The 13,372-nt window shown below is 45.2% G+C and overlaps 1 protein-coding gene across 1 annotated transcript; it reads right to left on the bottom strand.

The window, feature by feature from the left end:
- Positions 1-1,613: 1,613 nt before the first annotated feature.
- On the bottom strand, positions 1,614-2,579 carry LOC135886230 (olfactory receptor 6N1-like). The gene has a single exon (XM_065414065.1). It carries the CDS (start codon positions 2,577-2,579, stop codon positions 1,614-1,616), a length of 966 nt encoding a protein of 321 aa, XP_065270137.1.
- Between the last annotated feature and the right edge of the window lie 10,793 nt (positions 2,580-13,372).

Genomic DNA, 13,372 nt, shown 5'->3' with positions numbered 1-13,372 from the left:
CCTGGGTCAAGAGTTTCATTAAATTCTCCAGCTAGAATATTTGGATGGTGGCCCATGGTCATTTATACTCATAAAACAATTATGAAAAAAATTGGGATCATCCTGGTTTGGCACACAGAGGTTGGCAAAGGTGATATAGAATTGCCAATTTCAGCCTTGAGGACACTATGCTCAGAATATTAACATTCTATTTTTTAATCCATTAATATAGTAACTCCCCTTGCTTTAGAATTAAAAGAGCTAAAAATGGAGAGGCCTTCCCAATCTCTGTTCAATTTACAAGCTTCAAGTACTGTCAGATGTCTGTCCTGGAGCAAGGCAATGCCAACATTCTCTTGTAAGCATCGAGTATGTATTTTTTCTTTTCATATGGTTATAAAAAAATCAGAAAAGATAGTGGAGCGAGAAATACACATCAGTACCATACAGTCAAAAAGGAGACTCTGTTGAAACAGTCCAAAAATACACACTTGACACCCAGACGGGGCAGCCAGATCAGGTGAAACTTTACGATCCTCACTGCACCTGGGCCCCTAAATGTTATATTACAGCTCTTTGAAATCCTCTTCCACTTCAGAAATTCTGGGTTCTGCTTCACCCATCCATCTGGCTAGAGCTTGTAGCACACTCTGAATCTCAGTCATGGTGGTCTGTAGGGTCTGTAGATTTAATTTCAACAGAATCTGGGGCCACCAGTTGCAGAACAGCCATCAGCTACATTCCATCAGGCTCAGCTGCCATTTTGTTTGTAGAAGTGAGGTAGGCAGATCTCCTCTGTTTTTTCATTGCTTTTGGATTTGGAGAGGAAGGTGCAGAGCATCATGGGGGTTTCAGTAGACAGGAACAATATTTCTTGGGATTGGATGGTGGGTTTTAGGGGACAAAGTTTTGGGATTCCCCAAGGCCACGTCAGGGCTCAAGCAACCTACATCCACCTCGGTCTCAATGCCCACTGGTGTCTCCTTTTCAACCTTTTTTAAAACTAAGATAGATTTCCAAAGGAAACATTCCAAACGAATAGTTGAAATGTTTCTGTCTGAAATGGTAGAAAGAAATGGTTTTATTTTTTTAAAGAAAATGCCATTTTTTGAGAGAAAACTATTAAATGAATTCAGTCTGAATTCATGAATACCTTCTGTGCTCTGAAAAATGTATTTTTGAAAAAATTTCTGTGTTGAAATGAAATCACCCCACTCTAGCCATGAATTCTAGACTCCTTCGGATCTTTGCAAGATCTCTCTCTCTCTCTCTCTCTCACACACACACACACACACACACACACACACACACACACACACACACACACACACACACACACACACACACACACACACACGTATATATACATGAAGACCATCATTATCTTCCCAGATACGTTCCCAGATCTAGCAATCCAGAACGTCAAGAAAAGCCAAAGTATATTAAGGAGCTGAACCCATCCACAGGAATTCCAGGTCAGTTCCTTGTAAAATGTGGAGAGTCAGACCACAGAAGCAGAGGAAACATGTAGCTGTTATCCCCACATGACTCACGGATCATGAGATTAATATGATCTAGGGGAAACCTCGATGCTACCTCACTTGCTGGCTAAACCACACAGATTGACTCCTCTATCAGTCAGTCCATCCGAATTTTTGTGAGTGCGGCATAGTTTGGATGACTTTCCTCATGGCTTCCTTGACCTCTCTGTTTCTCAGGCTGTAGATGAGGGGGTTGGCCAGGGGAGTCAGGACGGTGTAGAAGACAGAGAGCACTTTGTTCAAGTCTCTCAGTGCAGCAATGTCTGGGAGCATATAGACAATAATCAGGGTCCCATAGAAAATTATCACCACAATGAGGTGAGACGAGCAGATAGAAAATGCTTTTTTCCTCCCGGTGGTGGAAGGGATTCTCAGGATGGTGGTGATGATTGAAATATAGGATGTTACTGTTAATATAAATGTGGAAAGCACCTCTGTGGAGCAGAGTATGAAACTCACCAGTATGACCAGGTTGGTATCATTACAAGAAAGCTTAGTCATTGGGGTGAAGTCACAAAAGAAATGGTCAATTTCATTGGGTCCACAGAATATTAATTGCGAAACCAAACATACAAGTAGGGTACTAGCCACAAATGGCCATAGCCATGACCCAGCTGCTAGCTGGAGGCAGAACTTGCCTTTCATACAGGCTGCATAATGCAGAGGTTTGCATATCGCTAAATACCGATCATAAGACATAGCAGCTAGGAGGTAACATTCTGCACCTACTAGAAAACCAAAAAAATTTAATTGTATGAAGCAGCCATTAACTGAGATGGCTCTGTCCCCAGTCAGGAAACTGGCCAGCATCCTAGGCAGGATGGCGGAGGTGTAGCAGATCTCTAAGCAGGACAAGTTCCCGAGGAAGAAGTACATAGGGGTGTGTAGGCGCTGATCAGCCACAACTAGCACAACGATGAGGATGTTTCCAGCCATGGTCACCACATAGATCACTAGAAACACCAGGAAGAGAAGAACCTGCAGTTCTGGGACATTCCCAAATCCTAGGAGGATGAACTTGGTGATGGATGTTTGATTTTCCCCTTCTCCTTTCCCCATGGGACGTATCTAGTAGGAAGAACGAAACAAGAAACAGTAGAGTTTTTTTCTCTCCCGCCTGTTAAACTCGATAAAGCAGCATCCAACGAGACTCCGAGAAGATCATTTACTGTCCTCTAAGGCTGAAACCTTTGAGACTTGGTAAGGAACATGGGCATTACCACACCAGAACAATCCATTTAATCGGGTTTCTTTCATAGTGTGCCTTTATTAGTGGGCAGTCTCGGATTCTACAGAGGAGCTATAAGCTCCCATAATGGATACTGATGCAACGGCATCTACACGGGGAATTGTTTGGCCAGGCAATTAATTGTTGGCCTCCTGTCCAGTACTGTGAAAGCTTGCATTGTACATTTTTAATTGAGCTAGTGCAACTATGTGTATGCATTTATTCTTAGGTCCTCATATGGCCCCCATAATTAAAGTATCTGACCACCTCATGTTCTATAACATACTTACCCTCACAGCACCTCCTGGGAAGTAGGAAAATGCCATTATGCCTGTTTAACGCAGAGGGCCAAACGTTCAAAGGCATGTAGGCACTAAAGATGTAGGTAGTTGCTTACTGGATTTTCAAAAGCCTCTGAGCATGTTAGGTACCAGTGTTGCATTGAAGTCAATGGGATTTAGGTGCCTAAACAGCTTAGATTATTTTGAAAATCCCATTAGCTGCATATCTGCTGCTTTAGGTGGCTAAACACCTTTGAAACTGTGGCCATAAGTGGGTTGCTATGATCACTCAGACGTTTGTAATGGAGCAGGGAAATGATCCCCGGTCCCCCAAAGTCACACAGGAATTTGGGAGAGTTCTATGACCTAGAGCAGGGGTTTTCATTTGTGAAGCCCTAAACATTTTGAATGGAGGTGCAGACTGTCATAGGTTGGATCACAGAACCCCCCTTGGGAACTGCCAACTGATGTGCCAAGACTACTTCTGCCCCTGCTTTCCCTCTGCCAGCCTGGGAATCCAGCACCCTGTCTTGCTGAGCCAGACATGCCCGTCTGCTCCAACACAGACCCAGGGTCTGAACCAAGTGACCAAAAGCTGCAGGCTTAACTAAAAGCAACTTACAGAAGTGTTCCTATCTTTAGCACTCAGAAGCCCAACTCCCAATGGGGTCCAAACACTAAATAAATCCATTTGACCCTGTATAAAGCTTATACAGGGTAAACTCATAAATTGTTTGCCCCCTATAACACTGATAGAGAGATATGCACCGCTGTTTGCCCCCCAAGTGTTAATACATACTCTGGGTTAATTAATAAGTAAAAAGTGATTGTATTAAATACAGAAAGTAGGACTTCAGAGAATATCAGGGTTGGAAGGGACCTCAGGAGGTCATCTAGCCTAACCCCCCACTTAAAGCAGGATCCCTCCCCAACTATTTTTTTGTTGCCCCGGATCCCTAAATGGACCCCCCTCAAGGATTAAACTCACAACCCAGGTTTTAACAGGCCAATGCTCAAACCACTGAGCTATCCCTCCCAAGTGGCGCCAAGTAATAACAGACAGAACAAAGTGAATTACCAAGCAAAATAAAATAAAACATGCAAGTCTAAGTCTAGTATAGTAATAAAAACTGAATACAGATATAATCCTCACCCAGTAAGTTTCCTTTTACAGACTACTTTCCTTCTAGTCTGGGTCCAGCAATCACTCACACCCCCTGTAGTTATTGTCCTTTGTTCCAGTTTCTTTCAGGTATCCTTGGGGATGGAGAGGCTCTCTCTTTAGCCAGCTGAAGACAAAATGGAGGGGTGTCCCACGGGCTTTAATAGACTTTCTCTTGTGGGTGAAGACCCCCTCCTCTCTCCTATGCAAAGTCCAGCTCCAAGATGGAGTTCTGGAGTCACCTGGGCAAGTCACATGTCTATGCATGTCTGAGTTCCTTATCAGCCAAGCCACATTCCTGAGAAAGTCCAGATGTGGATTGGTGTCTCCAAGTTCATTGTTGGCTTAAGTGTTTCTTGATTGGGCACTTACTGAGAATAGTCTTTTCTCAAGAAGCTGACCAACTGCTTCACTACAGCCTACTTAGAATCAAACAAGCATGCAGCCAATATTCATAACTTCGAATACAAAAATGATACATGCATACAAATAGGATTAATAGATTCAGTAGATCATAACCTTTACAGAGATATGCTACATGGCATATGTAGCATAAAACACATTCTAGTTATGTTATATATACATTCATAAGCACATTTCCATAAAGCCTTATGGGAGGTACCATCACACAGACCCCTTTGGAAATGTTAGACTAAGCCCTGGTCTACACTACAAGTTTAGGTCGAATTTAGCAGTGTCAGATCGATTTAACCCTGCACCCGCCCACATGACAAAGCCATTTTTGTCGACTTAAAGGGCTCTTAAAATCGATTTCTGTACTCTTCCCCGATGAGGGGATTAGCGCTGAAATCGACATCGCCGGGTCGAATTTGGGGTAGTGTGGATGCAATTCAACAGTATTGGCCTCCAGAAGCTATCCCATTGTGCTCCATTGTGACTGCTCTGGATAGCACTTTGAACTCAGATGCACTTGCCAGGTACACAGGAAAAGCACCGGGAACTTTTGAATTTCATTTCCTGTTTGGCCAGCGTAGTGAACTCAGCAGCACTCAGCAGCACAGGTGACCATGCATTCCCCCCAGGATGTTTCTACGCTCCCCCTATCATCTCTGTCCCTGAGGTTATCACAGATTAGAAGGCAAAAAAACCACACTCGCGATGACATGTTTTCTGATCTCATGCAGTCCTCCTGCTCTGATAGGGCACAGCGTAATGCATGGAGGCATTCAGTGCAGGGCCGGCTCCAGGCACCAGCTTAACAAGCAGGTGCTTGGGGCGGCCAAGGGAGAGGGGCGGCACCTGCGGCAATTCGGGGGCGGCAGGTCCCTCACTCCCTCTAGGAGCGAAGGACCTGCCGCCACGGATCGCGGCTTTTTTTTTTTCCCAATTGCCGCCGCCGATTGCGGCTTTTTTTCCCCCCCCCAATTGCCGCCGCCGGTCCCGATTGCGATCGTGGCTTTTTTTTTTTTTTTTTGCTTGGGGCGGCAGAAATGCGGGAGCCGGCCCTGATTCAGTGACAGAGGCCAGGAAAGCATTGCTGTGTTTGCTTAACGGCAAAAGTTTCATGCTTCGCTAGCGATCCTGCCCAAGACAGGTTGCTGTGTCACATGCACTCCGTGCTGTGTCAGCCTTGGGCGGGGGCATGAGCACTTTGTGAGCAGGAAGGCCATAGGTATAGACATTGCATTAGGTAGTTTCTGTAGCTAGAGAAAACATTCCTCTGCATTCAGCAAAGTCTGTGACATGAAAAGAGAAGCCCTGTAGTGTAGTGATTATCATGTTTGTATAACATGCAAAATGTCCCCAGTTCAAAACCAGGTGGAAACAGGTCACTGTTCCTTTTTCTGACTCCTTCCTGCATTTTTAGTCTTAGAACAGACTGCACTGTGAATTTGTACTTTGAATTATATCAATTATGAGTTAAATAATATGGAAGCTCTCTCTAAGTTGTAGTCCCGGGTTCCTTACCCTTTCAGCTGCTCTGATAAATTAACATTTTTGTTAGGGGCAGGGGAAATTTTCATGAAGCCTTTTATAGGGATTAAATGCTATCTAGGACTCTGAAATAATCTTAATGTGGCCCACAGAGCGCAATCCTTCATTCTGGGTTTGTCATTCCACAAGTTGAACTGCTCCTTACTACTGTCCAGGCTTCATGAGCCATGGGAGCAAGCGGTAGGCTGAGATAGGTGCGACCACACGGTGCTGCCAGCTGGGAGAGCAGCCTAAGGCAGAAGCCTCCAGCTCGCATGATATTCCAGGCAGGACTGAATCTCCATGAGATGAAACTTAAAGAAGAGAATGACCTGGAGTCACTCCCATTCAGTGCTCTAAGAGGAGGATAGCCATGTATGTCCAGGCACCCCTGATCGACCTCACTGAGGTCTGCCAGCTGAGCGGGGCTGAGCGGGAACCCGGCTGGCAGGAGCTGGCGGACGGAGCCCCAGACTGACAGTGGGCTGAGCCGGCCCCACTCAGCCCACTGCCTGCCTGGGGTTCCAATCATCCAGGCCGGCAGCGGGCTGAGTGGGTCCGGCGGTCGGGACCCTGGAAAAAAGGCACAAAACGATTGTCTGCCGTTGCTTTCATGGAAGGAAGGAGGGAGGGGGGCCTGACGACATGTACCCAAAACCACCTGCGACAAAGTTTTTGCCCCATCAGGCATTGGGAGCTTAACCCAGCATTTGAATGGGCAGCAGAGACTGCGGGAACTGTGGGATAGCTACCCACAGTGCACCGCTCTGTAAGTCAATGCTAGCCACGGTAGTGAGGACGCGCTCCGCCGACTTAATGCGCTTAGTGTGGACATACACAATAGACTGTATAAAATCGAATTCTAAAAAATTGACTTCTATAAAATCGACCTAATTTTGTAGTGTAGACATACCCATAATCTGTGGATCCCCCAGGGATCTGCAGAACATAGTTTAAAAACCACTTTCTGTGGTAACAACAACCTTTCACAGACCCCTTAGACATAGTCTGCTGACCCCCTGGGGTCCATGAACCGCAGATTGAAAACCACCGGCCTAGATGTTCAGAGTAACTGATCACAATGGTCCCTTCTGGCCTTGACATCTATGAATTGATGAAGTTCTAAGTTAGTGCCCCAGGTAAATCTATCTATCTATCTATCTATCTATCTATCTATCTATCTATCTATCTATCTATCTATCTATCCCCTACACACTGTGCCTCATGCACAAGGGACACCACAAAAAGACACGCACACAGATCCCTCACAATCTTATGAACCCCACGAGTCAGCTAGAAACCCTCACACACATTCTGTCCCCAGCTGCACCCTGCAGCCCAGCTAACGTGAGCGCACCTGTTGGCGTAGAATTTCAGGCGAATTCTGGCCAGCAATAGAGCAGATGTAACTCGGTCCTCCCAGCCACTGTCTCACCTCAGCCATGTTAGGAGCCATGAGGAGACGTATCAGGGGGAGAATGAGAAATGGTACAGGGCAGGGAATACCCACAGTGAGTGTCAGGCATATGGGGGGCCTGCCTTGTATTCTGATCTGAAAAGCTTTCCACTTATCATCACCCCAGTGCTCCACTCCTGTGTAGGGTGGGAAGAGCCCGGAGCTCTCCCAGGACTTGTCATAGGAGGCCACCTAGACCTTAAGGACTGGGCCCAGGAGAGGATGGAAAATCTCCACTCCTCCATTTGAAAACATCTGGGGAGGCGTGTGTGAAAGGGCTGGGCCAGGAGGGATGAAGGCAGAGGAGATGTCAGAGGGGGAGACTGGGCCTTTCTGAGGGGAGGGGAAGGGAAACCGAAAAATCAGGACAATTCTGCCCCCAGCTCCACCCAGCAGCCCAGCTGATGTGTCTGTGTCTGTCAGGGACTGAAAGGGACGTCGGTGCTGTATCTCTGCTGTAGTACAGCAGCCGCGATGCCAATCCCCCAGCCACGCTCTGCGGCATCTCAGCTCAGTGGCATTAGGAGCTGTGATGAGACATGTCAAGGAGGGAACAGGCAGTGCCACAGAGCAGTAAGTGCACGATTACAGGGCAGGCCTGAGAGACCTCTCCGGCTGCTCTGCTTCCCAACATGCCAACTTTTCCTTCCTAACTGAACCCCCTAGCACGTGTCCCAGGAATCATAGAATCATAGAAGATTAGGGTTGGAGGAGACCTCAGGAAGTCAATTGGAATGATCCGATTTACCTTTAATCCTCAGCATCCAGTGGCAACCTCTCCCTCAAGGGCACTCGCTATCCTCACTGTCTCACGCACTCTCCTTTGCCCAGCAAAGACACCTCATTTTTGCTGCTGGCCTGGGCTGCTCTTGCTTGATGCAGGCTCCTGTGCAGATTACACAGAACCTCAGCGCTTCCTGGGGTGGATTCTTACAGGTTTATAGGGGAATGCAGCCTCACACGGTCTCCTGCTGCTAGACGGGTCTCCTTCTAGACTGCTGATTGTGATCACTTTTTAATTGACCTCCTGGGGGAATTAACCCCACGTTGCTTGCTAAAACAGTGTGAATGCGGAGGGCAATCCCCATGGGAAACCTCCCTCTTTGTCATGCCCTGTGTGTGTCAGGAGCCCGGGTGACTGAAAAATACACATCCATCACCTTACTACTTGTACTTACACAGTGTACAATCATTTTATTCCATACATTTTCAAAGTACTCATTATATGTCCATGAATGCAAATTCACAGATGGGGAAACTGAGGCCTGGGAAGGGGAGGTGAATTGCCCAAGATCAGCCATCAGATCAGTGGCAGAGAAGCCATGTCTCCTTGTATCAAGACATGTGGCAGATCCACTGGTCAATGCAGCAAGTTAACTTTTCTTGTTAGGTGAAACAAGAGACAAACGGATAGGCATTTCAGATATGAAATACACTAAACATCAAGATGAGAAGTGAAGTCAATGCATAAGGGGCCTGATTCTCATTTACACAAAGGCCTCTTTTATGCCATAAATAGGATTTGCTCCCACTTTAGTATCCCTTGACACTCCCTGAGTCATTTAAAGTGACCTCAGTATAAATCAGAATGACATGTTTGACCACTAGTTGCATATATGGAGGTGTAGTATCTTGGTGACATTTTGGTGTTCTGTTGATTGGTGCCTTCAAAATATATTAGCTGATAGATGGCTGTGGAGACAGGCCCCTCTACAATGGGTTTTGATGTGCAAACAAGCTTTTTTTTCCATTCACTTATTAGTTCAGTGCATGTTTATGTGATGTTATCAGATGTGCTGGCATGTTGTAGGCTCCAAAAAGGCCAATCCTTCAACATCACATCAGTGTTTAATGAGCTAATACTAGACCTCATTGACTTCAATGGGACAACTAAGGGCTGCATCCGAAATATTCAAAGGAGCCTAAGGGATTTAGGAGCCAAGGAAAGGTTTGCAGACCTGGGACTCTAAGTAAGGACTTCAGGAGGGCCTTCTAAACGTCTTATGTGGTAAAGTGTTGATGTCCTCAGGGTTATCACTACTCAGCACTTGGCAGAATCAGACCCTGAGATCACTAATTAGGCAGATGATGGGCTGTGGTCACTGCTTTTCATGCTGGCCAGTCCTATCTCATTTTACCTTGTCCTTCCTCTGTCTGTTTGTCTGTTGTAGCCAACTGTTGTCTCTTGTCTTAGACTGTCAGTACAGTCAGGGACTGACTTGTCAACGTGGCCCAGCAGTGGAGATGGGTGGGAAAATTTTGTTGAAACAGTTGTCCATCTGAAAATGCCCCTTTGATTAAACCAGTTTTTAAAAAGTCAGATCAATTTCATGCTGGAAAAAAAAAGTTTGAGAATGTCAGAACTGGGCTGTTTGACATTTTCATAACAACAAGTTGTGACATTGCATCCCATAATGCTTGTGAATGTACATATGACATAACTGGAATATGGCTTATGCTACATATGCCATGTAACATATCTATGTAAAGGTTATGATCTACTGAATATATTCATCCTATTTGTATGCATGTGTCATTGTTGTATTCGAAGTTATGAATATTGACTGCATAATTTGCAAGTTAAGTTCCCAATCAAGAAGCACTTAATGGACAATGGATCTTGGAAGGCTCCAATCCACATAAGAAGTCTACATGAGGACGTTCAAGGTAGCATGTGAACCATGGCTGCTACCTGTAAATTCTGAGTCATGCATGGACATGTGACTTGCCCATTCTATGTGACTCCAAAACTCCATCTTATAGCTGGAATTCTACACAGGGGGAGGGAGAGGCATCCACCCACAACAGAAAGTCTATTTAAACCCTTGGGAGACCCCTCCATTTTGTCTTCAGCTGGCTCAAGAGATAGCTTCTCCACCCCCAAGGATACCTGAAAGAAACTGGAACAAAGGACAGTAACTACAGGGGGGGTGAGTGATTGCTGGACCTAGACTAGAAGGAGACTAGTCTGTAAAAGGAAGCTTACTGGAACTCCTCTGAGGGTGAGGTTTTATCTGTATTCAGCTTTCTCACTGTATTAGGCATAGACTTGCCAGTTTTATTTTATTTTACTTGGTAATTCACTTTTTCTGTCTGTTACTACTTGGAACCACTTAAATCCTACTTTCTGTATTTAATAAAATCACTTTTGACTTATTATTTAACCCAGAGTATGTATTAATACCGGAGGGTGGGGGGGGGACAGCTGTGCATATCCCTCTATCAGTGTTATGGAGGGTGAACAATTTATGAGTTTACCCTGCATAAGCTTTATACAGGGTAAAATGGATTTATTTGGGGTTTGGACCCCATTGGGAGTTGGGCATCTGAGTGTTGGAGACAGGAACACTTCTTACGCTGCTTTCAGATAAGTCTACAGCTGTTAGGGGACATGGTTCAGACCTGGGTCTGGGTTTGCAGCAGGCTAGCAGGTCTGGCTCAAACCAGGCAGGGCACTGAAGTCCCAAGCTGCAAGGACAAGAAAGCAGGGGCAGAAGTAGTCTTGCCACATCAGTTGGCAGCCCCAAGGTGGTTTCTGTGATCCAACCCGTCACACAAATATCAGTTGTTCATTTAAAAATTTCCTTTTTTTATTTATAATTGTTATTATTTTTTCCCAATATAAGAAATATTCCAATATCTCAGATTTCTCATAACACATAATGTAAATGAAGAGGGTTAGGATAAAGGGAGGGGAAGCAACGTATCTATCTTGAGGGTCTACTTTAATCATAGACCTTTAAGAAGTCAGTGCAAATTGCTTTGATTTTTCCGGCCATTCCCTAGTGCGGAATACCACTCATTTGCCAGCTGTGAGGGCAGCCATCTCACTGAGCCAGGCATCAGTACTTGGTGGGGAGAATATTTTTCATTTTTGCTGGATTAATTTTTAGCTACCAAAGCTGCCCATTGGAACCATGCTGCATTGTTACTAGGTAATCTCCATGTATCGGGAATATGTCCAAACATGGAATTTTGGGGGGAGGGCTTCAGTTTTGCATCCGGTATAAAATTGGCCCTTTCACCCACCTCAGACAAGAAATTCTTAAAGTATATGAGCTCATGAAACACCAAGCACGTTTACATTTCCAACAGCGGTCAGCATTTATGAGGCCTCTGATGAAGGCTTTAATGACTCCTCAAAGTGGGACACTGATGAACTCTGGGGAGGGGGCATTTGTTTTTTTAAAAAGTTCTAACTCCTGCTGGATAGAGTTAACAAATGATGTGTCAAACAGCAGAGAGGTATTTAAGTTCCACATTTTACTTGCAGGTACATACAAGACATATGCATATAAGCATGGTTAGATAATAATGCCACTATCGGTGACAGAACTGATCAAGTCTTGTGACACTAAGAAATAGTCAAATCTTGACTATGTTGAATGATCTGCAGAAATAACCCTATAGTATCTGGCTGTTGGATTACCTAAATCAGAAAGGTATGTAAGAAGTGCCTGGCGAGCATTCACATTTTTATATGGAGTGTGAGAGACCCAGACCAGTGGGGTACAGGAGTCTGGTAGAGGGCAAATATACTGGTCACTGGATGAGTAGTTTTCTGTTCCCTGAGTGACCAGAGAAGGGGCTGCACTAGAGTAATCAGGAACCTTCTAGAACCAGTTAAGGCAGGCAGGCTAATTAGGACACCTGGAGCCAATTAAGAAGAAGCTGCTAGAATCAATTAAGGCAGGCTAATCAGGGCACCTGGGTTTTAAAAGGAGCTCACTTCAGTTTGTGGTGTGAGTGTGAGGAGCTGGGAGCAAGAGGCGCAAGGAGCTGAGAGTGAGAGGGTGTGCTGCTGGAGGACTGAGGAGCACAAGCATTATCAGACACCAGGAGGAAGGTCCTGTGGTGAGAATAAGGAAGGTGTTTGGAGGAGGCCATGGGGAAGTAGCCCAGGGAGTTGTAGCTGTCATGCAGCTGTTACAGGAGGCACTATAGACAGCTGCAGTCCACAGGGCCCTGGGCTGGAACCCGGAGTAGAGGGCGGGCCCGGGTTCCCCCCAAACCTCGCAATTGACTTGGACTGTGGGTTCTTCCAGAGGGGAAGGTCTCTGGGCTGTTCCCCAACCCACATGGTGAATCTCTGAGGCAAGAAAATCCGCCAATAAGCGCAGGACCCACCAAGATAGAGGGGGAACTTTGTCACAGGAGATGGAGAAGATTTATCAAGGACTGGGTCAACAGTTTTGTTAAAGTCTCCCACTATAATATTCAGATGGTGTCCCATGGTCATTTATACTCATAAAACAATTATGAAAAAATTGGGATCATTCTGGTTTGGCAAATAGAGGTTGGCAAAGATGACTATAGAATTGTCAATTTCAGACTTGAGAATAGTCAATCTGCCCTTACTGTCAGACACCGTGCTCGGAATATTAACATTCAATTTTTTTAAAATCCATTAGTATAGCAACGCCTCTCGCTTTAGAATTAAAACAGCTAAAAATGGAGAGGCCTTCCCAATCTCTGTTCAGTTTACAAGCTTCAAGTTCTGTGAGATGTCCCTCATGGACCATGGGAAAGTCAACATTCTCTTCTTTAAGCACTGAGTATATGTATAAGGTTACTGAAACTCTTTATATTCCAGGAGACACATTTAAATATCGGAGCCATCATTGTTAAAATGTACCAGACAAAATATAAAGTTGCTTGGTGAATAAATGAGAAATTTCATATTTTTCCTGGGCAGCATACAGTTCTTACATACCTAAGCAGGAAAAGTTATATAATCCAGGGGTGGGTTATATTCTACAAGAGTGGGAAGGAGAGGCACAGAAAAAGGAA

Source organism: Emys orbicularis, chromosome 12 (genome assembly GCF_028017835.1).
Source record: "Emys orbicularis isolate rEmyOrb1 chromosome 12, rEmyOrb1.hap1, whole genome shotgun sequence".
NCBI lineage: Eukaryota > Metazoa > Chordata > Testudines > Emydidae > Emys > Emys orbicularis.
Note: the sequence above shows the minus strand (reverse complement) of the source record. Positions and strands in the feature narration are given on the sequence as shown.